Source organism: Canis lupus, chromosome 16, assembly GCF_003254725.2.
Source record: "Canis lupus dingo isolate Sandy chromosome 16, ASM325472v2, whole genome shotgun sequence".
Taxonomy (NCBI): domain Eukaryota; kingdom Metazoa; phylum Chordata; class Mammalia; order Carnivora; family Canidae; genus Canis; species Canis lupus.
The window spans coordinates 8,746,598-8,771,151 of NC_064258.1; the positions used below are offsets into that span (position 1 = coordinate 8,746,598).

General features: G+C 36.7%; 1 protein-coding gene across 1 annotated transcript in view; it reads left to right on the plus strand.

Annotated features, from left to right (window-relative positions):
* The window catches only part of KDM7A (lysine demethylase 7A), an 81,698-nt gene that overhangs the window by 23,064 nt on the left and 34,080 nt on the right, over positions 1–24,554 (plus strand). Inside the window, exons 2-7 of the mRNA XM_025433889.3 lie at positions 10,322–10,407; positions 16,422–16,539; positions 19,313–19,473; positions 21,705–21,846; positions 22,157–22,343; positions 23,527–23,689. Of these exons, the coding sequence (XP_025289674.3) occupies positions 10,322–10,407; positions 16,422–16,539; positions 19,313–19,473; positions 21,705–21,846; positions 22,157–22,343; positions 23,527–23,689 (857 nt within the window). The remainder of the gene's footprint in view (positions 1–10,321; positions 10,408–16,421; positions 16,540–19,312; positions 19,474–21,704; positions 21,847–22,156; positions 22,344–23,526; positions 23,690–24,554) is intronic.

A 24,554-nucleotide genomic window follows, 5' to 3' on the forward strand; every position in this document is an offset into this window, starting at 1 on the left:
AAATACATTAAGGCAGAAGCACATACTAATATGCATACTGATAACATACTTTTAAATTTCTTCCTTTGGTGACTTAAGAACATTGTGGGGCAAACCTCTGTGAAATTGCTACTGTTTATCCTTTATCAACATGGCAAGTATTTTCTCCCCTAAGATAATTTAGAGGGTTCTTAAATTTTCACATAATATTCATTTTGGGGCCAGCATTTGTTTGCTGTTTCACTGGTAAAGATAGAAATATAATCTATCTCCATGAAATAGCATATCCTCTGGGCATCGTTTGCATTACAGTTCCCCTTAGTCTCTACAGACGTACCTCATATGGAGCCAGACAGGTAGAAAGTAGGGTGCCAAAGAGAAGTGAGAGTATTAGCTTAAGAGGTTGAATGGCTGGTGGAATGACCACAGGATAGTGAAAGACAAATATGTTTAGCTCTTTGGGTATTTCAGAAATTTAAAGCACCTTTCCTTACTTTAGAACATTGTAATAGAAAATATTGCCTTCATGAGAGAACAGTTTATTTGTGCTTATTTGTAAAGATCCATTTAATCCATTTACCATATTTACATTGCCTACTCTGTACTTAGATGTCACACAGTGACAAGCAGAAGGGTGTTTTTTGCACTCAAGAAGCAAACAGTGTTGGGATGCCTGCGTGGCTCAGGGCCTGATCCCAGGGTTTGGGGATTGAGTCCTGAATTGGGCTCCTCCTGCAGGGAGCCTGCTTCTTCCTCTGCCTGGGTCTCTGTCCACCGCCCCCCATAAATAAATTAAAATCTTAAAGTGTAATGTATCAGCATTTAAAATGTATTTGTGTGTGTATTTCACAAATTTACCACCTTGAAACAAGTTTTATTAGAAGACTTGTTAACAGAAAGTTTGAATTTTAAGTGGCGAGGTACATTTTGTACCAATGAGCACACCTTTTGGTTCTTCAACCCCCTATTTTTCTCTCATGTTCTTTGTTCAATTCCTTGGTAACATACGTGTTTCTGTCAGCTGGTCAGAAATAAATTGGGCAACCCTGAAACAGTAGGAAGCATAAGCCAGCTGTTTGAGGTGGAAAAATTGTCTAATTTTCTGATTTTATGAACTGAAGGAATTTGGTTCAGAGTATGCGCTTTACGCAAAACCCTCATTAAAATTGGTTAAGCACATAATATGCCAATAAATAGCCTTAATGTGTGAAAAATAGAATCTTCACAAAAGTTGAAATATGCCACACTCAAAAGCACTTAATTTTATGAAAATAGCTTTATATGTCAGCAAGTCCATATAAGCAAGTCCACAGAAGTTGGACTTTTTCAGAACCACAGAGTTAATTTTATTAATTACCAATTTGATTTTCCTATATGCAAATTATAAATTTTTACTTTAGCTGATATTTGGTAATAAAGTATCATAGGGCTAACACACCCCACAAAACGTAATTTAAAAGTAGAAATGCCTATTGGCATCCTTTTACTTTCAGTAGGAACATGAGCCTATTAAGCTAATACTGGTTAGCAAAATAAGGTTTCTGGGTCAGCAAAACCAATGTTCTGTTTCATTCTAAGCATTTTATGTGTGTTAATTTTATTAACTTTTTGAGGGAGACAAATACCATTATCTCCATCTTTACAGATAAGACAAAAAACAGTTAAGTTGCCCAAACTGACACAACTACTAAGTAGAGTAGGCTGGATTCCAACATAGGCAGACTTGACTCCAGAGAACTCAACCATCAAAATTAATAAAAAATTGAAAACATTTTAAAAAAATTGAAAACAGAGGATCCCTGGGTGGCTCAGCGGTTTAGCGCCTGCCTTCTGATCATGTTAGTGTGGGGCTTTGGAGGTTGCAGTAAGCAGTTTGATGCTTTGGGTAAGAAGGTCGACTTTTGATACCCAGGCAGAACTTTTGTAAGGAATGAAAATTTTAAATGAATAAATTTCATTACTATAGCCTTCTATCATCCAAGGAAGGATGAAAAATCTACTAATTCTTATGTTGAAAGATCTTTTGCTTTTTACCATTTGTTGCCTTTAGTTCTTGTACCAAATTCTTAAAAAAATTTAAGCTGAATGAACTTTAAAAATAAAAGTAGCTTTACCACAATGTATTGCTTTTCAAATAGATTTTCTGCACAGCTAATAATCAGTAGAAATTTACTGGGATCATGATGTGGGCACACTGTACTTGGTACTGAGAGAAGTCTTGAGCTCAGTTCAGGAAAAAGTATATAAAATAGCTCAATATCAATATGTAGAAATGTATATCAATAAAATGTCAAGGACTTTCTGTGGGTGATCCAGTGAAGTTTCACCAAGGATTTGGAATTTGAGTTGGGCTTTGAAGACTCTAGGTAGTGTGGATTGCTTGGTGAAGAATGGGGAGAGAATTTGAAGCCAGAGGAATATCTAATGAAGTCCACAGGACAGTAAGATCTTAAAGAATTTGGCCACCCACTCTTCCAACAACAAGAGTAGAGAATATAAATGGGAGCATTATCCAAGAGGAAAAAAGAGAATGTTTGGCAGATCCTACGGAATTCTGGTTAGTCATTAATTCAATTCTGTTCTTGTCAAGTGTCCAAAAAAAAAAAAAAAAAAAAAGCCAGCTAAGCAACAATTTCAGAAGATTAAGACAATAGAAAGTGCTAAAGTTGTCACTGTCCCACTCACCAAATGGCAGTGGGGCTGTTCTTCTACAGATGGAAGCTATTCAGCAAAGGTCAGATTGTCACCCCTGTAGAAAACCACCTCCAACACAGAAAAGTACACGCACTGGTCTAATAAACATTGAACATTTTGTTATTAGGAAAGAGTAGGGTGATTTGTATATGAAGGAAAGTTTTATAAGAGAAATAAAGGTAGTAAGAGAGACTAACGGGTTGAAAGTGATTCTTATAAAATTTGCTTTCAGAATTTTGCATTTTTTGTGTCCTACTATATTTGCTTTTAACATACCTGTTAAAGTTATAGTAATTCTAGAATTCTTTTAATATAGGGTGAGGGGTGGGACAAGTTATTTATTCTTCCCTCTGGGAGAGAAACTGAAATATATTTAGTAGTTCCTTTTGGTGCCCTTCAAAGATCTGAAATAAACTTCTTGGCTTAGGAATATTTAATTTTTAAGTTCAATTTTACTTTCTAAAATTATCTTTTATATGATTAAAGTTTTTAATATTTACTAATTTATCAATTTACTGTTGTAAAAAATTGGTATACTGAATTTACTATTAAATTCAGAAATTTTATTATTTTTAATTAATTAATTTTAAAAGATTTTATTTATTTATTCATGAGAGACTTAGAGAGAGAGAGATAGAGACATAGGCAGAGAGAGAAGCAGGCTCCCTGCAGGGAGCCTGATGTGGGACTTGATCCTGAGACTCCAGGATCAAGCCCTGGACTGAAGGCAGGTGCTCAACTGCTGAAGCCACCAAGCATCCCTAAAGTCAGAAATTTTAAAATAAATATTGTTAAAATGTTTATACTTGTCAAAGCCTGAAGACATCACTGGCATTTTAGTATAAGAGGGGACATTGTTTGCAGGGGTGGGGGAGTAAAGAGTAGACGCTGGGGAGAGGAACCAGGGACCTTTGAGGATTATTAGCTAAGTTTTGCCCAAAGTGTCCTGAATTAATTCGAATGTTCCTATCTTCTCTTTTCTTCCCTAAGCCTTGTGGAAGTCACCTTTCTTTATATATCTTAGATATTGATAGATGAGTTTATGTTACATACTGGTTTAGATTTTCCAGGACGCATCTATCGTTGCTTTCTTACTTAATTTAGCCATCACTTTTTAAGAGTAAGGAATGTGACCATAGTTAAGTTACGATGAAACAAATCTGAGTTTCTGGAAGTGTCCAGTTGGCTCTGTGGCTTTGGGTTTGTGTTCTGGTTGAAGTGCAGCCCCTACTACTCACACTTAATGAACCAAGAGAGGTTTGGTTTGGAGCTCTCATTGAATAAAGATTGCTCTCACACATCTCACTCTTCTCATGACCTTTTGCTCCATCTTAGCCTGCTTTTATTACACTTATAACTTATCACTGTTAAGGAATATACTACATTGGATATTTCATATTCTGCACATTCCACTATTTGAGCATAATTCCCTTACAGATCACTGGCTTAAGGCCTCCACTGAGTCTGTGATAGGAACACCTTGAGACCTCCCCCAACATTTATTTACCTTTTACCTTCCTCTGTCTTCATGCCCCTTCATCCAGCAGCTTGAATTGCCGGGACCATCATTATATTAACTTCCTTGTAAATATCCACAACTCTCTTTCTAGTCTTTGTCCACAAAACCCCAATTCTGGACAGACCCAGCCTCTTCCCTTGGGCCTGTGTTGAGCATTGCTGAAAAAAATACCACACAACTGTGCAGAAGTGATTTCATTTGGAATTTCTGATCACAGACCACAGGTGGACTGTCAACCTTGCCTGGCAATATTTCAGTGTTTCTTGATCTTTTATTCTTCAGATCAATGAGTTTATACTTTTTTTCCTAGCTCCTCACACCTCACACCTTTCTTTTCTCACACTTTGTATACTCAGCTGATTTTCTCACAGCAGACTAAGCTGAGAAAACAAGAACTTCCAGGCTATAGTGTGATGTCCAATTTATCAATTTTTCCTCTTTGTTCCTGTGTTTTTGTGGTTGGATACCAATTTAAGGCCATGAAGATTTACTCCTCTGCTTTATTTTAAGGGTTTTATAGTTTTAGTTTTTATATTTAGATATATGATCCATTTGAGTTAATTTTTGTATATGTGTATGGTGGAGGTCCAGATGCAGTCTTTTGTATGTCTATATGCCTGAGGATATTTGTTGAAAAGACTGTTCTTTACCAATTGAATAGTCTTGGCATTGCCAAAAATCAGTTGATGCTAAACATGGGGGTTTATTTCTGGGTTCTCAATTCTGTTGCATCCTGTATGTCTCTTCTTATGCTAGCACCACACAGTCTTGATTACTGTAGTTTGTATATAAGTTTTGAAATTTGGAAGTTTGGATCCTCTGCCCAATAATTTTTAACCTTTTCTTTGGATTGTAGACACCCTTTTGGGCTTAAGAAACTGTGGGCCTAGGACATGTTATGTAAATGTGCTTTTACATAGGGTTTATTTTATTGATTTGGAAATCGATAGTCTTTCAGTTAAAAAATAAACTTTTTAGGTTTTTTTTTTAATTTTTATTTATTTATGATAGAGAGAGAGAGAGAGAGAGGCGCAGAGACACAGGCAGAGGGAGAAGCAGGCTCCATGCACCAGGAGCCCGACGTGGGATTCGATCCCGGGTCTCCAGGATTGCGCCCTGGGCCAAAGGCAGGCGCCAAACCGCTGCGCCACCCAGGGATCCCAACTTTTTAGGTTTTTAAACAGCATATTCACCTTTTGCTTTCTATGGAAATAAATGAAATACATTTAAATTGGACAAATAAAGCAAGTTTCGGTTCTACTCAAAAGTGAATTGCATTTACTTGATTTCACTAATTGAATATTTGAATGGTAGTGTCATGTTATTTTTGACATTTTTGTCTTAGTTGCAGTGAGCTCTACTCAGCTTCTCAAAGACCTTATGGTAGCAGATGGATGGAGTTCACACATGAAAGTAGACTTGTTTTGGGATATCTGGATATCTCTAAGATTTTTTTTTTATATTTTGTTAAAGTTGTTAGATTGCTACATTTTAAGGATTTTGTTTGCTTAATTTTTTTACATGGTTGTAAAAATAGGTAGGATAGAATTTTATCCTTAAAAGCATTTTAATTTACAGAATAACACAAAAAAGTGTTTGAAACATAAATCTTCCATTTAATGAATAATTACCAAACATAACAACCACTCGGGATGCCAAGACACACCTTTCCAGATTGCAGCTCCCTTGAGGAAACCTTGATCCTACTATTATGATCTGTCTCTTTCTTGCTCTCCTTTATAGTTTAATCCCTAAGCACTGTGGTTCAGCTTTTCCTAATTTTGAACTTTATGAATAGAATACACTGTATATATTCTCTCCCTCTCTCTTCTTTTCCTTTAACACACTGATCACTCATTTACAGAATTTGTTCAGGGACACCTGGGTGGCTCAGCGATTGAGTGTCTGTCTTTGGCTCAGGACGTGATCCTGGCTCTGGGTTCAAGCCCCGCATTGAGCTCCTTGTGAGAAATCTGCATCTCTCTCTGCCTCTCTTTTTGTATGTCTCTTATTAATAAATAAAATCTTTTTTTAAAAAAAGAATTTACTCATATTACTCATATTGCATGGGGCTTTAGTTCTTTCATTTTTGTATCTGTATATACTATAACTGCAAGAATATACTATGATTCATTCCCTTTACTGTTGGGAACTAATAATTCTATAACCATTCCTGTTTAGGTAGATATCCTGGTGCACATGTGCATGAGTTTCTCTAAGATATATTTATCTAAAGAGAAACTGCTTGATCATAGAATACAGTTCTTTAGTTTTGTTTCAAATTTATTTTCCAAAATGACTGTACTAGATTACTCCAGCCAGCAGTATACAAGTTTCCACTCTTCCACATCATCTTCAACATTTGGTGTCATCAGACTTTTTAGTACTAGCCAATCTGGTGGGCATATTGTGGTATTTTATTGCAGTTTTAATTTGTATTTCCCCCAATTGTTAAAGAGGTCACACACCTTATCATGTGTATATTACCCACTTGGGTTTCCTTTTATGATGTGCCTCTTCATGTCTTTCGGCCATTTTTTCTATTGGGTTCTTTTTTTCCCTTATTATTATTATAGTCTAGATATAATTCCTTTGGTGGTGATCTGTACTGAATCATCTTCTTCCATTCTGGTTTATCCTTTCTTTCCTTATAGTTTAATGAACAGAAGTTATTCTGGTATGATTGAAATTAGCTGAGGTTTTTTTTCCCTCTTATGGACATGGCATTTTGATTTGATAGCCCTTACCAGCACAAAGTCATAAAGATATTTTCATATTATCTTTTTTTTTCTTTTTTAAAGTAGGCTCCATGCCTGGCACAGGGTCCAGTTCTAGGCTTGAACTCACAACTGTGAGATCAAGACCTGAGCGGAGATCAAGAGTCAGACGCTCAACTGACTGAGCCACCTAGGCACCCCTATTTTCATATTATCTTATTACAACCTTTATAGTTTGCCTTTCACGTGTATTTAGGTTTTTAATCTACTTTGCAGTAAATTTTATTGTTGTGAATTAGGTGCCTAATTTCATTTTTTTTTCATACAGATGTATAAATTTTTTTTAAAAAGATTGTATTTATTCATGAGAGATACAGAGAGAGACAGAGGCAGACAGAAAGACACAGGCAGAGGTAGAATCAGGCTCCCTGTGGAGAACCCAATGTGGGACTCGATCCCGTGACTCCAGGATCATGCCCTGAGCCAAAGGCAGACCCTCAGCCGCTGAGCCACCCAGGCATCCCTCACTGATTAAGATGTTTAGAGTTAAAACCACCTTGCATTCCTGAGGTAGACCAAACTTGCTCTTTGCATCTTTGCTCATAAATGAAAGTGGTTTGTAATTTTCCTTGCTTGTATCATCCCAAGTTTTAGTATCAGGCTGTGCTATCCTCAAATGAGTTAGGGAGTAAGTCTTTTTGTCCTATTCTCTGGTATAAGTTTTATATCGTATCGGAATTACTTCTTGGGTATTTGATAGAACTTACCTGTGAGGCCATCTGGGACTGGGATATTTGTGTGTGTTGGGGGAACAGTTTTTAAAATTACAAAGTAACTGTTACAGGAGTATTCAAATATTCTATTTCTTTGTGATTCAAGTTTGCCTATCTTATCTATATTTCCTAATCTCTTAGCCTAAAATGGTTCATTTCATAATGAACAAAGGTTGTTTTACCTTTAATGTCTATAGAATTTATAGTTCTGCACCTCTTTTCATTCTCAGTATTGGTTATTCATGTCTTACCTCTTTCTTAGACTCACTAGAGAGGTTTGCCAACTTTGTGTTTTCAAAGAATTTTTGGCTTTGGTGCTCTATTGTATAATTTGTTTTCTATCTCATCAGTTCTGCTTTTTTATTCCTCCTATGTTTTTAAGGTTTATTTTGCTATTCTTTTTATAACTTCAGGTAGATGCTTCTTAGTTTATTTCAGCCTTTTTTTTCTAATACATGCATTTAAAGGTGTACATTTCTGTTTATAAGTTCTACATCCCACAAATGCTGTTATGTAGTATTTTTATTAGTGCTCATTTCAAGATAATTTTCAGCATTTCATTATAATTTATCTGTTGACTCATGGGTTAGTTAGCAGTTTATTCCTTAGTTTCTAAATATATGAAGATTTTCCATTTCATTTTTTGTCATTAATTTCTGGCTTAATTGAACTGTGGCTAGAGAATTTCTGATTTCAGACTTTCACATGCATGTGAGTTGGGGGAGGGGCAGAGAGAGAGAGAAAATCTTCAAGCAGGCCCCTCCTTGCATGTGGAGCCCAGTGCTGGGCTGGAGCCCAACTCAGGGCTGTATTCTACGATCCTGAGATTATGACCTGAGCTGAAATCAAGAGTCAGATGCTCAACTTGACTGAGCCACCTAGGTGTTCCTAGGCCACGTTATTTAATCCTAAAGTTCAAATCTTACATATTTCATACATTTTTGTTTTACTTGCTTATTCTATCAGACACTGAAAGAGTTCTCAAAATCTCCCACTATGATCGTTCCCATTATAGCCTCCTGGGAAATTGAAATTTTTAGACTGAATATATGTATGTCCTATTTTTAATTTAGATTTTATGTTGCTTAATCTTAATATAGCTGTACTTTTTAAATTACTATTTGCTCATCCTATTACTTCAGCCTTTCTGTATTCTTGTTGTACGTGTATCTTTTACAACCAGTGAATTGTAGTGTTTACATCCAGCCAGGTAACCTGTGTCTTTTAACTGGAGTAGGTTAACCAATTTACATATAATTAACAGTACTTATGTATTTAAATTTATAACTTCACCTTATTTTAGTCTCTCCATTTCTTTTTCTCTCCTCCTTTTTTTGAATTGATTTTTAAAATAAATTCTTTGTCCCCATGCTGGTACTGGTATGGAAGTTATACTTTCTATTTCCTTTCAGTTGTCTCCTGAGAGATTCTAATAGGCATTCTTATTACAGAAGTCCAATGTTAACCATCACCTTTCCTCTCCTTCCAGGATAAGTGCCTTAGGACTTTATAACTCCATTTGTTCTCTCCTGATTCAGATGCGCTGGTATCATGTGTTTTAGTTCTTTATGTATTTTAAAATCTCACATGACGTTATTTTATGTAGGGAATATTCATGGGTAAATTTGCCCATATATTTATTATTACTTTTTTAAGCTTTTCACTTTTTTCTTGCATCCAGACCTCTCTGTGATCATCTTCCTTTTGCCAGAGTATGTCCTTTACATGTCTTTTACTGTGGGTTGGCTGGAGGTGAACTCTCAGTTTTTGGTTGACTACAAATACTTCTCTCTTCTTCTTGAAACCTATTTTAACTAAATAATGCTAGGCTGATAGAATGTTAGGATAGGGGTGAGAGGGAGGAGAAAGGAAATGGAGAGAGAATGAGATCATGAGAGCTATGAGAACTCTCTGGTATTTCTTTTTTTTAAAAAAAGATTTATTTTATTATTTACTTGTGAGAGAGGGAGCATGAGTGAGGTGGACAGAGAAAATCTCAGACTCCACACTGAGTATGGAGTCTAACATGGGGGTTGTCTGTGGAGTCTTGATGTGGGACTCTTCTTGGGGCTTGCTCTCATGACTCCCAAGATCACGACACTGAGATCGTGGCCTGAGCCAAAACCAAGAGTTGGATGCTTACCCAGTTGCACCACCCAGGCACCCCTGGTGTCTATTCTTATAAGGACGCTAAACCCATTGCATCAGGACCTCACCCTTATGACCTCAGTTAATCTCAATTACTTCATCAGAGGTCCTATCTCTAAAAATAGCCACACTGAGGGGGTTACAGCTTCAACATGTGAATTTGGGAGGAACACAAACATTGAGTCCACACTAGGTGGCATTTACACTTTGGTTGAGTGTCCTATGGCTTATAAGTAATTACATTACTTCTGATGTTTCTACTGTTGATAATAGTGAATCATTTCCCATGTAGTTGGGCATATTATCCCCCCTAATTATTCAGCAAGTGTACAGGGAAGACAATAAAACTTATTTTTGCATATGTTTCTGTAATCTACAAAATTTGTTGGTGAGGTTGTTGTACACTTCCCAGCTAAATTTTAACCATCTATTATAGTTAAGTAAAGATTTTCAACTTATTTACTTATTAACTCTGTTTTTCTTTATCTTAGCTGTGTTGGTGTAGAAGAACATCATGCTGTTGACATTGACCTTTACCACTGTCCCAACTGTGCAGTTCTACATGGTTCCTCCTTGAGTAAGTACTAGAAACTTAAATAAAAACTGAGGTTTAGAATTTAATATGTACATGATAACATTTTAATAATACTTTGACTAGTTATGTTATACCCACCAAGAACTATAGGGAATATTTTTCTGAAGATACTGAGAATACAATTTCTGTCTGAATTATTGAATAACATTTAATAAGTCAAGAAGATCAAATGAAAAAAATACTATCATTCTTTTTTCCCTTTAAAGATATATTTATTTTAGAGAGAGAGTGTGAGAGAAAATGAGCATGCTTGAATGGCAAGGAGGGGCAGAAGGAGAGGGAGGAGGAGAGAATCTTAAGCAGACTCCCCACTGAGCATGGAGCCCCACAGGGGGCTTGATCCCATAGGACCCTGAGATCACAACCTGAGCTGAAATCAAGAGTTAGACGCTCAACCCACTTAGCCACCCAGGTGCCCCAAGAATACTACCATTCTTAATTGCCAGTGCAAAGCCCCTAAACTTAAGGACGTATATTCAAAGCTTTCAGCCTGAGAAATGTGGAAAAGTGAAGTTTTCTGATTCTGGAAACTGATTTCAAATGTTTTTTTCTCTTTATAAATTAAAAAAACCTTTCCAGTAGTATTTGGGACAGTGTGTAGGATAAGACTTTAATGCACACACATGCATTATATTTTTAGGAAATTCAGGCATCAGTATGCTGAAATGTTACTTCTGTTTTCTGAATTTGGTCATCAGTTTGAGTATGGCCTGGAGTCCTGCCTCAACCTGAAACTGCACCCTGTCCCAGTCCCATTCTGAGGAAGCAGAGGCCAGACCAAGTGCCTGCCTGCTCTCTTCTGCCCGAGAGGCAGGGTACAGGCCAGAATGTTCACACACTCTCTGGGGTGTACCAGTATCACATCAAATGGTATTTATCCTTAGCCTTTTACAGATACTTCAGAAGAATAGATTGGAATGTTAATTGTGCAGACAGAAAGTAGAGATAACATTTAACAAGCTTTGAAGGAAGTTATAACTTTCTTTTTAAAAAAATTCAGACTGCACGTGGCGGGGTGGCTCTTTCGGTTAAGGTCAGGATGTTAGGGTCCTGGGATCGAGCCCCGCATTAGGCTGCCTGCTCAGCGGGGGAGCCTGCTTCACCCTCTCCCTCTTCTCCCTCTGCCCCTCCCCCCTGCTTGTGTATTCTCTCTCTCAAATAAATAAATAAAATTTCTTAAAAAATTTAGACTGCAAACTAGTATTTTTGTGTTTATAAAAATAAAGGGAAAAACTATAGACTTACTCATTTTACAAAGAACCTTTTCTTGAACATACTTTGATACATATTTGGGTGCGATGTAGGTGACCCATACAATCTTTTTTACTTTATTTTATTTAAAAAAATTTTTAAGGGTTAGATGGAGGTGACCTATACAACCTCTTTTGTTTTATTATTATTTTTTTAAACTTTTTTTTTTCTGTGAGGAAGAGAGAGAATCTCAAGCAGGCTCCATGCCCAGTGTGGAGCCCAATGTGGGGCCTGAACTCAGAACCCTGAGATTAAGAGTCAGATGCTTAACTTTATTGGGCCACTGAGACACTTCCCTAGGACTTTTTTTTTTTTAAATAGAAATTTTTATCTGAGGTTGTGGGCAAGTAATTTTGTAAAAGAGACTTACTAGCAACTGACTGTTCATCTGTTAGGAATATTAGCAATTTATCTAGTTTCTTTGTAAGAGATTTAGAAATTCAAGGTATAAGAATACATTAAAATAAGGATGCCTGGGTGACTTGGTGGTAAGTGTCTGCCTTTGGCTCAGGACATGATCCTGCATTGGGCTCCCCACAGGGAGCCTGCTTCTCCTTCTGCCTATGTCTCTGCCTCTGTCTCTGTGTCTTTCATAAATAAGTAAATAAAATCTTTTAAAAAAAGAATACATTAAAATATTTAATTTCATAATACATTAAAATGCAGTTATCCATTTTATTAGTTACACAGTATAAAATTTGAGGTTAGAAGATTGGTAGAATTGTTAGTGTAATTGACTAGTTTATTGTCATAAATGTTTTTAGAGGCTCTTATTTTGTGTAGCAGCAAAGTATATGGTATTATATAACTTAGAATAATTATTGACCAAGTGTAATTCTTGGAGGAAATAAATAATCCTGGGTTGTTATCTCAAGAAAGGAAACAGAAATAAAATTTATAACAGTCTTAGTTTAGAACTTAAGTATATAATCCCCAAATGAAATGATTTGAATTTAATTTCTATGAAATATTAAGTGGGTTGGTATGAGACGGAACAGTGTTGTGTTTAAAATGCTATATTATGTGATGTATTCTGTTTTCTATTTTTCCTCTAGGATTTAATTTTTTAAAAAGCTTGTCACACTCACTGAATTGATTTCATAATCCATAATGGATCACAACCTGCACTTTGAATAACAATCCTTCAGAGAGAAGCTTAATTATTGTGTGACCCTTCATATACCTCTCATGCTTGAATAACATAAGATCAGGCATTGGTTATCATCTGGGCAAAAGTCCAACGCTAAATACCCACAGGGAACATACCCAAGATCCAGTAATTTGTTTTATCTTGCTCTAAGGTTCACCTTCCCTGCCCTTCACCCTCCACTTTCAACTTGGGTCATCCCTTTTGTCCCCTTTCCCTCTGCTCTGAAGCCTCTCTTGCTTGCCACCTAGGGCTTCCTGTTCTCTCAGGATCCCTAAGAACCCTTATTGGAGATACTAGTTAGTGTAATATGGTGAATTTAGATTTGACCCTTCTATGGGAGTTAAGAACTCTTTTGAAGGACAAGTATCAAAAAAGCCCCGTACTTACATATCTCAGGGCTCCTCAGGCACATGGACTCTAAATTCAAATTTTCTCTCCCTAGGACGATTACTAGAATATTTCTTCCTTTAAGAAATTCAATCAGGGATCCCTGGGTGGCGCAGCGGTTTGGCGCCTGCCTTTGGCCCAGGGCGCGATCCTGGAGACCCGGGATCGAGTCCCACATCGGGCTCCCGGTGCATGGAGCCTGCTTCTCCCTCTGCCTGTGTCTCTGCCTCTCTCTCTCTCTCTCTCTCTCTCTCTCTCTCTCTCTCTGTGACTATCATAAATAAATAAAAATTAAAAAAAAATTTAAAAAAAAAAAAAAAAAGAAATTCAATCAGCTTCTTAAAGTGGCTGATTTTATGTGTTAAGCATGTTGGCCTATCAGGACAGTTGTAGCCTTCTGTTAATATTGTGCAAATCTCATTTAAAAGGAAAGAGAAGTAATTGGCAGCTTATTGGATACCCCAGACCCTATGCTAAGAAGTATTTGATCTATGTTATTTCCTTCCATATTTGTAATATGCTTAGGTGAGAAAAATTATCTAACTAGCTCTTTGATAAAGTTATTTGGCAGACCTGGAGTTTGAGCCCATAACTGTCCAATCCCTATTCTATTCTAATTCTAGTCTATTCTGCCAAAATGAAAATCAAAACAATGTAATACTGTAGTTTACTTATCAAGTGGGTAGCTTATCCTTTTTCTTTTTTTTTTTTTTTTTTTTTTAATTTAAATTTAAATGTTTAAAGAATTATTTGAGGGCAGTCCCGGTGGCTCAGCGGTTTAGCATCGCCTTAGCCCAGGGTGTGATCCTGGAGACCCGGGATCGAGTCCCACGTCGGGCTTCTTGCATGGAGCCTGCTTCTCCCTCTGCCTGTGTCTCTGCTTCTCTCTCTCTCTCTGTGTGTCTCTCATGAATAAATAAATAAATAAAATCTTAAAAAAAAAAAAAGAATTGAGAGAAAGAGCATGTGCAAGTTAGGGGGGTTGCAGAGGAAGAGGGAGACAAGCAGACTTCCCTGCCAAGTGGAGAGCCTGATGCAGAGCTTGATCTCAAGACCCCTAGATCATGACCTGAGCTGAAATCAAGAGTCAGATGGTCAATTGACTAAGCCACCCCGATGCCTCCACCTCCCTTTTTTAAATGACTGTTGACCCAGGGCTTTGAAATAGGCTGCTTATATATACTGGTAAGAGTGTGAGTTACCTACCACTTTTTTGGAGGCAGTTTTGAAATGTGTAGCAAGTATCTTAAAAATACTGGAGTCTTTCTTCTAGCATTTCTAGGAATTTATCCTGAGGAATTAATGAGGGAAACAGATTTATGTATATGAATATTAATCTCAACTTTGTTTGAAGAAAGATTCAGAATGAGCTAAGTGCATAAGAATCAGGAAAAGGATTTATAAAGTGATGCATCTATATCTACATCTTAAAATTCTAGGCTGCTTTTAAATTGCTTTTGAATATTTAATAAGGAGAAAAGGCTCATGATAGAATAAGAAAGGTAAGCAGATGAACATCATGATCCCAGTTGAAAATAAAATGGGGTGATGTATCTATATATATGTAGAACAGAAGCCTGTAATGAAACACCCTTGAATTTTAAAAGTAATTTTAAATGAGAAAAAATAACACACAAAGGATGCCTTAATGGTATTTTCTAGGAAGGTTGCTTTATGATTCTCAGGTTTTCTCATGAGACTTTAAAAAAATGGGATTTACGCTTTTCCATATTGAGGGTTTGACTGCCATGAATTACTTGAGAATCTTGTTTTAAACTTTTAGAAATGAATAAGCCCAATTTCCTCCCCTTTTGGTTATTTAGTGTGACTTCTCTTTATCTGTTTGAGGATCCAGTATTATTTTATTATTATGATCTTTTAGAGTGATGGTTTGAAATAACTTAGACTCATAGAGTTGCCCTGCCCCATGTTTTTTTATGGAAATGTTCAGACATAGAGGAAGAGTTAAATTTTGCAGGGAATACCTCCATACTCACCACCTAGACTCCACTATTAACATTTTACATTATTTGCTTTACTACACAGTCTTTGTAGCTGTCTCACTTTTTTTTTTTTTTTTTTGGTCTCACTGTCTTTTTAAGTATCTATCCATTTTAGTTTTTTGATGGGTTCTAAGCTAGTTGTAGACTTCAGTACATTTCCCAGAATCATGAAGGTTTTAGGCTTAACAGTGATTTTCAAGCTTAAAAAAAGATATAAAACTGACATTTTATTGGTAGCACACAAAAGGGCTGTAGGTGGTGCTGCCCTGGTCGAAAGCAGAAGGAGATCCAGAGTTCATTTTTTGGCCTCTTCCACATCTTCCCCTGTCTTAAGGGTCCCTCAGCATGGTTTGAAACCCAGCACTCCTCCCTTCATTTTCATTTGAGGACTGGACCCATTCACATGACTTGGCCCAAGGTTGCAGAGGAAGTTATGGCTGAACCTAGGAGTCAAATCCAAGTCTCCTGATTTTGACTGCCATAGGACTGTTCAAGATTGTAGCTGCCCAGAGGTGTAGAATCGTACCTGGGCATTAGAACTAATCATAAAGTTATTTCATTCCTCTTGTCTTCCTTTAATTGTGATGCAGCCACCAGCTCTTCTTTTGTGGCAATGTAAGCATGCTTATTTTAGGAATAGATCTTGACATAAAAAAAGAAGGGAACTGTGCTGTTAAAATAGATTTCTGATGTAGGATCAAAGACCCTATGGCATGGATGACATGGATGATCCATAAAAATCATGTTACGACTTAATGGTCTAGTGAAAATCATGATTTAAAATAGTTGTGCCTAAAAAATAAGTAAATAAAATAGTTGTGTTATTTTATAGTATGTGTGACTATTATAATAGGCTCCATCTGCTAATTGAATTTGTTGATTTAAAATTTTTTGGAAATAAAGTAGATTTTTAATTTTTAAAAAATTTTTCATGTGTTTTTTCTTTTCAAATTTTTATTTAAATTCTAGTTAGTTAACATACAAGAGTAGATTTTTTTAAACCCCCAGTTAATTGCCTATAATTGTGGCATTACACAAAGTAAAATTTACCTCTTCATCTTGGAGATGCATTCAAAAGGGAGTGTTTTGATTGTATGTACAGTTGTTATTTCTAATCATAATAGAATATACCTTTTAGAAAGTACATGGTATTACCACTTATCACAACTGTTTTCTTTTTTTTTTTTTATCTTCTAAAAACCCAGTGAAAAAGAGGAGGAACTGGCATAGGCATGACTACACAGAGATTGATGATGGCTCCAAACCAGTGCAAGCCGGAACTAGGACTTTTGTTAAGGAATTACGTTCTCGAGTCTTCCCAAGGTATGGAATCTTGTTCTGACCAAAGAAAATGGAGAATGTTAACTAATAAAGTGGCATTATCTAAAGCAGTGTTTTCAAACTTCAGGTTGCAACCCATTATTATCAGCTTTTTACTATTTTTTTTTTAATGAAATGGAACATATTGACGCATTATGAGCAGTAGGTGTAAAAAAAGTACAGTTTCATGGAACTATTCTGTTACATATGTGTACGGGGTCACCTTGTAAAAATGCATTAACTGTTGCTCTCTGTCCAGAAAATTCGAAACACACTAATCCAAGGTGGTTGTTCCCAGTGCTGGGTTCCTCGTGATGGGCAGCTGCTGCTCTTCTTTGAACCTTTTTCCTCACCTGTTCTGATTTTCCAACTTTTTTTTTCTTATGTTATGTTCCTATCTCTCTTTCTACCCTGGGTCCACTAGAGGTACCCATCACCATTGCTCATTCTCTCTGGTGGCAGCAGGACTGGGCTTTTGATTTCTAAAAAATAATGGAATGTGTTTGACTTATCTGTGGCTCAAAGAGAGTCAAAAGTATGACACTGCATTTAATCATGCTAATTTAGATCATTTCCTGCTCACTGCCTGACATCTATTTAAAGTGATAATGCTTAATAGCCTTTTACACAAGATCATATCCAGGCTTGTTAAAGAGGGGAAGCACAATTTAAATTTAAATCACAACATCACATGCAGCCTATTATGGAATTATTTCAGATCCTGTAACTATAAAACCCTTGCTTATTTCTTCACAGTCTTTAGTATTCCTGTTCTCTTCCCTCTCCCAAGGCCTTAATCCTTAAACAGAAACATATAATTGATAGGCACCTAGTGTTGGCTCACTCAGGTCTGCTGAGCTTTCCACAGTGGTTTCCACATAACTTTTGTGATATTAAAGGCCCTTGTCTCAAATACTCTCTTTTATAAGTTTTAAAGTGGTTGGAGGAATGTTTGTTTTCCTTGATTGGTTTGGAGCTGAGGGCTAGGGTTTTCAGCCTGGGTCTAGGGACTGGCTTCAGAGAGGCTTGTGAGTTTCTTAAAACTGTATAAACAGTTTAGTGTCAATATGTGAAATGTGCATTTTTCAGGAAGAGAAGCCATATAGCTTTTATTTTTTATTTTTTTCAAATAGGCTTGTGACCCAAAAGAACAGTGTTAACAATCCTGGCCTAGTGATGCTTGTGACTTCTCTGCCAAAGTCATCACAAATGAGAGCAGGCTATAGAGATGGTCACAAATGTCTTAACTGTAATTACCATTAATTAAAGGTCTTTGGTTTGATTTTATTTAGCTCCATAAACCTTCATATCATTTAAAACCTTATATAGAGTGACAGTAATTAAGTAAATTACACATACTTGATGTGATTAACACAGAAGTATATAAAATAAAGTGAATAGGTTATCTCACCCACCTCCCCATTTTACAACTTAGTGTGAGCTTTTTTTAAAAAAGATTTTTTTTTAAATTTATTTATTCATGAGAGAGAGAGAGAGAGAGAGAGAGAAAGGCAGAGACACAGGCAGAGGGAGAAGCAGGCTCCATGCAGAGAGCCAAAAGTGGCTACCAGTTCCCCAAATTCCCCAATTTTTGGGGAAATGAAAGGCAGTCCAGAACTCAGTGAGTCAGATGAAGGAGATCTAAATCCTCCAAATGCAACACTATCCAGAGAGTGTATCATTTTGGGGAGCCTCAAACTGACCTTGTTGAGAAGGTGGACAGATCAGAGTCCACTGATTCAGAGAACTAGTACCTCCTGTCTTCTGCTTGACACCTGGGCTGCAGGTGACGTTAAAAGACAGTCAAGGTCTGATTGTCTAAATGGAAACTGTTGTGTTTTCACCTATAAAGCAAATGTTGTACTTACTTGAATGTATAATAGCTGCATTCTGCGAGCAATTGGGAGGTAAAATCTAGAACATCCCTGTGTAGAGAGATCTTTGATTTATGGTTAGAGTAGAAGGAAAGGGACAAACCACACTTGAGTATGATGCTTATGACCTGTTACTCATCAGAGCAGGCAGCTGGATTTCAGCATCCCTTTATAGTGGCTTAAGGTGACCACTTACTGAAACTTATGAAATGCTGGCTGTAACAGATAAATCAGGAGTTCATTTTGGACATTTGTCTCAGTGGATAAGGGACCATGGGAACTAGTCATCCTCCATTATGCAGGACACCAGTGAATTGATTGTTCTATGTCCATGAGACTTTGAAATGCCTAACAAATATTTGTGTAGAATTTTATCGCCGGATAGAATCTGATGTTTTACTTATCTTGACACTAATTTTTATTCTAATATGTCCTCCCCCTCCCCCACCTTTTGCTCTTCTGATTTCTTATACAGCTTGTGTTCAGAGGTTTCTGATATAGTCACTTCTCTTAAATTCAGTCACTCATTACAAGTTGTAATCATGCTATTATTACATTATATCTTCTAGGGAGTTTACCTACATATCAAATATACATTTACATATCAAAAATATATTTTATTATACAGTAATTTTTTCTCATGTTTTGGTGAAGGTATTTAATATAATACATATATATTTTCCAGTTATATGTATTGAAGTAATTATCTATGACTTACTTTAGGATAGTAAAAAGGACTTGATAAAACATTTGTTCTAGAAAGGAGAATCAGATACGATAGGTTAAGAACTGGTAATACAGACAAGAGTATAGTATATGAATTAACGCATTACCAGACTGTTTTTTTTTTTTAAGTAAACTTAAAAACAAAGATACAACATTTTCTCTTATGTTTTCTTTAGTGCCGATGAAATAATTGTAAAGATGCATGGCAGCCAGCTGACACAAAGATACCTGGAGAAACATGGATTTGAAGTTCCTATTATGGTCCCCAAATTAGATGATCTAGGACTCAGGCTTCCTCCACCTACGTTTTCTGTCATGGATGTGGAACGCTATGTAGGTACGCACTTGATTCCTTTAAGTACTTGGGAAAATGCAGTAAAAGTAGTAGTATTGTTCTAATACCATTAGAAATTGAGTGAAGAGATGTTAATTTAGTTCAGTTTTTTGGGTCAGGAAAAGTGAAATGCAGTATCACCTATGTCAAAAACTATTTATTTCTCTGAGCAAACCTAACGTCAGAAAACCAGAATGAAACAGTTGATCTATGCCACTTTTTTTGCTGTCAACACATTTTCTGGTGCTTGCTTAGGAGCAACAGTTACACCTCAGCATAACTGTAGATCCCAGGAAGGAGCCACCGGGAAATTGGACTGGTTCTAGGACTCTGCAGCATTCAGAAGCAGAATCTCTGGATCCTGCACCATTGACCTCTGGTGCCTAGAGAAAGGCTAGGAAAAAGAGGAGGCCAATTTCAAGCCTGTTTCCAAATTCATGACTTGATGATATTGCCCCTTCATGGTATCTGGACTCAGTGTGTGATCTTGAGGCCCAGAAAGCCATAAAAACAAGGCTGGAAACCATGTATCTGTTGCAATCTTCCTAACATTTCTAGTCATTTTGTTCATTCTCATCATGGTTCTCTAGATAAAACTGACTATATGTAGATCTCGTTCCTTGTCAGCAGTAGATAGAGGTTTTTTGAGGATTAGATCTCAAACAGACCTTGGCTCTGAGCTGTACATTGACTGCAGTGTATTATCTCCTGAGTATGAAATGTCTGAGAACTTGTTCCTTTATTGAGCCATTGGGCGACAGTTTTCATGGATAACTCTTTCAGTGAGGAAACCCAGTTCAAGGTCATGACTTCACATTCAGCTAATTTTGGATTATTTGATAAACTAGGGGATGAGGTTGAGGTTTAACCTGAGCCTGTTTGCATAAGTAGTACTATAAAATAAGTGGCTAGTGTAATAGAAGTATAGGAAGAAATATTCAGACAACTAGATAGTTTACTTTTTAGCACTGTAAATTGCTTAGGTTAACAGAACTGTTTTGCCTCTTAAGTATAAAATAAAGTCTACCAGGCAGTATTTTGATACAAAGTTACACTGAAGTAAGAAAATGGCATTTATTTGATTTCTCTTTCAGATTGATTAAGTATTGCCATATTTTGAATTCCGTTTGTCCTGTAGGACATGGCAGAACTGGTTATGCTTTCTTTGTCCTGGGGTGACAGTACAATGATGGGCAAGCAACACCTCATGGTTTTATTATTTATTTTTTTATTTTTATTTTTATTTTTATTTTTTTTTAAGATTTTATTTATTTATTCATGAGAGACAGAGAGAGGAAGAGGGAGAAAGCAAGGCTTCATGCAGGGAGCCCGATGTGGGACTTGATCCTGAGTCTCCAGGATCATGCCCTGGGCCAAAGGCAGTGCTAGACCGCTGAGCCACCCGGATGCCCCACCTCATGGTTTTATAGGAAAAACCATTTCACATGCATTAATATGATCTGAGTTTTGCTTCCTAACCACTGATTTTTTTCTTCAAGCAGAATATTAGAAGACACCACTTGTCAAGCAGAAATTATCTGTTGTGGTTACCTTGTTCACTAATTCCACAGCGACTGACTGGTTTCTCTTTCTTTCTTTCTTTTTTTTTTTTAAGTTTTATTTATTCATGAGAGACACACAGAGAGAGAGGCAGAGACACAGGCAGAGGGAGAAACAGGCTCCATGCAGGGAGCCCGATGCGGGACTCGATCCCGGGACTCCAGGATCACGCCCTGGGCCAAACCGCTGAGCCACCCAGGGATACCGACTGGTTTTTCTAAATGATAGAATCTTAGATATTATATAAGTGAAAGGAAGAAGTCACTCTCCTCATTTTATGCATGAGGATATGGAAACTCAGAGCATGCGGCACAGTTCCCATATACCAGTATAATGCATTTTTATCACTGTGAGCTGCACACAAGAAATCAGTGTGTAGAAAACTTTGTAAACATTTAAGTTTTCACACTCAATGTTAATTAGTAACTGTCTTAATTGCTTTGTTCTTTCCCTCAAAAGCAGCTCCCTTTTTCTTTTTCTTTCTTTCTTTTTTTTCCCCCTTTTTCAACAATTCCATTTGGACTTAGAAAGAAGGATACAGGCGGAATCTTTGTCTAGGCTATGTAGTTTTATGGTTGGCTTTAAGTAAATATGGTCTTTAAAACATTTTTGTTTAGGGCATCTATTGATGTAACCTTTAAGCCCAATAATAAGACTATAATTTTTCTCTGCAGGTGGTGACAAAGTGATAGATGTCATTGATGTGGCAAGGCAGGCAGACAGCAAAATGACACTTCACAATTATGTTAAATACTTCATGAATCCTAACAGACCAAAAGTGTTAAATGTGATCAGCCTTGAATTTTCAGATACAAAGTGAGTAGTTTTGGACATTTTGGTTTAGTCTTCTCAGTGTTAGCTAAATGTAGAGTTAAATGATAAATTTATTTTAGTAAGAAACTGAATTATGACTTCTAAAGTGGTCCAGTAAATAGCAATGTTGTACATTTTGCTTTGGCACGCACAGAGAATATTTAGAAATATGATGAATTTTAAACTTTGAAGTAATGTTAACATAGTTTCATTTAATCTCTTGGTTTGGGTTGAGATGGGAGATGAAATTTTAAGAACTTTTAATTTGTATGATGTGGGTATGTGTGTATATGTGTGTTTGTTTTTTTTAAAGGATGTCTGAATTGGTGGAGGTCCCTGATATAGCCAGAAAACTTTCCTGGGTGGAAAATTATTGGCCAGATGATTCAGTTTTTCCTAAGCCATTCGTTCAGAAATATTGCTTAATGGGAGTTCAAGACAGCTACACAGATTTCCACATTGACTTTGGTGGAACTTCAGTTTGGTACCATGTCCTCTGGGTAAGATTGGGGTATTTCTTTGTTCTCTTATTGACAGAAACTTTTAGTCCTGGACATTTTTTCCAGGAATGAATCCATTTGCTGTAAGTGACATTTATAAAGAAGGAAGTTTTTGTACTTTTTAAGTAGGATCTATCATTGTAAACATTATGCTTTTTTTTCCCCCCTCAGGTAATGGAGGGGCCACTATGATTTTTTAGTTTATATTTAGATTCCTTTTTTGTCCCCATCTTTTAAATTGGTCTCTTGGCCTTTTGTCCCTTCATTTCCTCTTTGCCTTAGTTAATTATCAGTTAATCCCTGAATCAAATATTTGATTACAGCAAAATTACAGTAATATTTGCCTCTGACCTTAAGGGTAGGCCAGGACAGCTAGTTGCGTAAGTCAGGCATGCCCATGAAAATACTAATTCTTCTTGGCAACTTGCTTTATCTAGAATCATACTATTCAGCATAGTAGCCCACTGGCCACCTGTGACTAAATTTAAATAATTATAATTAAATATAATTTAAAATTCAAGTCCTTATTTGCACTAGCCATATTTCAAGTGCTCAGTAGTGACATGTGACTTATGACCAGTGTATTGTATAGCGCAGATGTAAAACATCTCCATCGTCACACAATGTTCTATTGGACAGTGCTGGCCTAGAACAAGATCTTCATCTGTATGCAGTGCCTGTGTGTCAGTAGTGCTCTGGACTGTATTCGATGCTGTGTCCTGAGCTCCTGTTCCTCTTCTCTATGAGAAGGCAAGGGGTTAGTTGATTAAAGGAAGTTTATTTACAAGTCTTAAAAAAAATAGTCATAGATCTTAGAGGCAAGGGCAAAGTTTGCAGAGATGACTCTGTGACCTGATATATTAACATGTATTTACTTCCATACCTTGAAAATGAGATCAGTAAGATGCTTGTGATTCTTTACCCTCCTCTCTCGTAACTGTTTCTCCAACACTACTTTATTGACCCTGGGTGTATTTTGGAGGGGGAGCTTTAGCTTTTTAAAGATCCTTACTAAGGCAATAGCTATTGATCAGGTTTGTGAAAGGTGTCCTCTTGAGCCTAAAAAATCTTGATATTTACCTAATTTAACTTAGATCATTGTATTGGAAAATTGCATCAGCATAGGCCATCCTAAGAATGGCTTTTTTTTTTTTTCAAAAATAGTGTGATTACTTCCTTCTAGGGTGAGAAGATTTTCTATTTGATAAAGCCAACAGATGAAAACTTGGCACTCTATGAGTCTTGGAGTTCATCTGTGACCCAGAGTGAGGTGTTCTTTGGAGATAAGGTGGATAAATGCTACAAATGTGTGGTAAAACAGGGACATACCTTATTTGTTCCTACAGGTAAGGCTTTGATCCCATACTGTCTCCCCATAGTTGACACTCAGTCATATGGAGCCAGCTTTTTATTAGATTCTCTGGCTTTAATATGTTTGGAAATAGCTTTGAAAAAGAATTCTGATCTTGGACTTTTCACTGCTTTGTCCTATAGAGGGCTTCTCTTACAATTAGGACCTATTTTGTAATTGTGTTTTATGTAATTTGCCTTCATCGTAATTTTTATTCAGATAAAACTCATATACCATAATATTCATCCTTTCAAAGTGTACAAGTCAGTGGTTTTTGTTGAACAAAGTTGTGTACACATACCACTTCCAGAACATTTCATCACCTCAAAAAGCAAACTCTACCAATTAATAGGCATTCCCCATTCCCCCTCCTCTGAGCCCCTGGCAGCCACTTAATGTTCTTTCTGTCTCTAGGGATTTGCCTGTTCTGGACATTTCATGTGTAATGTGTGGAGTACATGGCCTTTTGTATCCCGCTTCTTTTAGTTAGCTTAATGTTTACTGGGCTTATCCACGTTGTATCATGTATCAGTGCTTCCACTTTTCATGGCCAAGTGATATCCCTCTATGGATAGACCACATTTTGTGTATGCATTCATCATTGATGGACATTCGGTTGTATCTACTTTGAGGCTATTATGAATAGTGATGCTTTGAACATTTGTGTAGAAGTTTTTGTGTGGTGACATTGTTTCCATTTCTCTTGATTATATACCTTGCTAGTAATGGAATTGTGGGGTCATAGAGTTTATGGTGTTAAGTTTTTGAGGAGCTGCTAAACTGTTTTCCAAATGGTTGCACTACTTTACGTTCCTACCAGCAATGTACACACGTTCCAGTTTCTCCACATTTTTACTAGC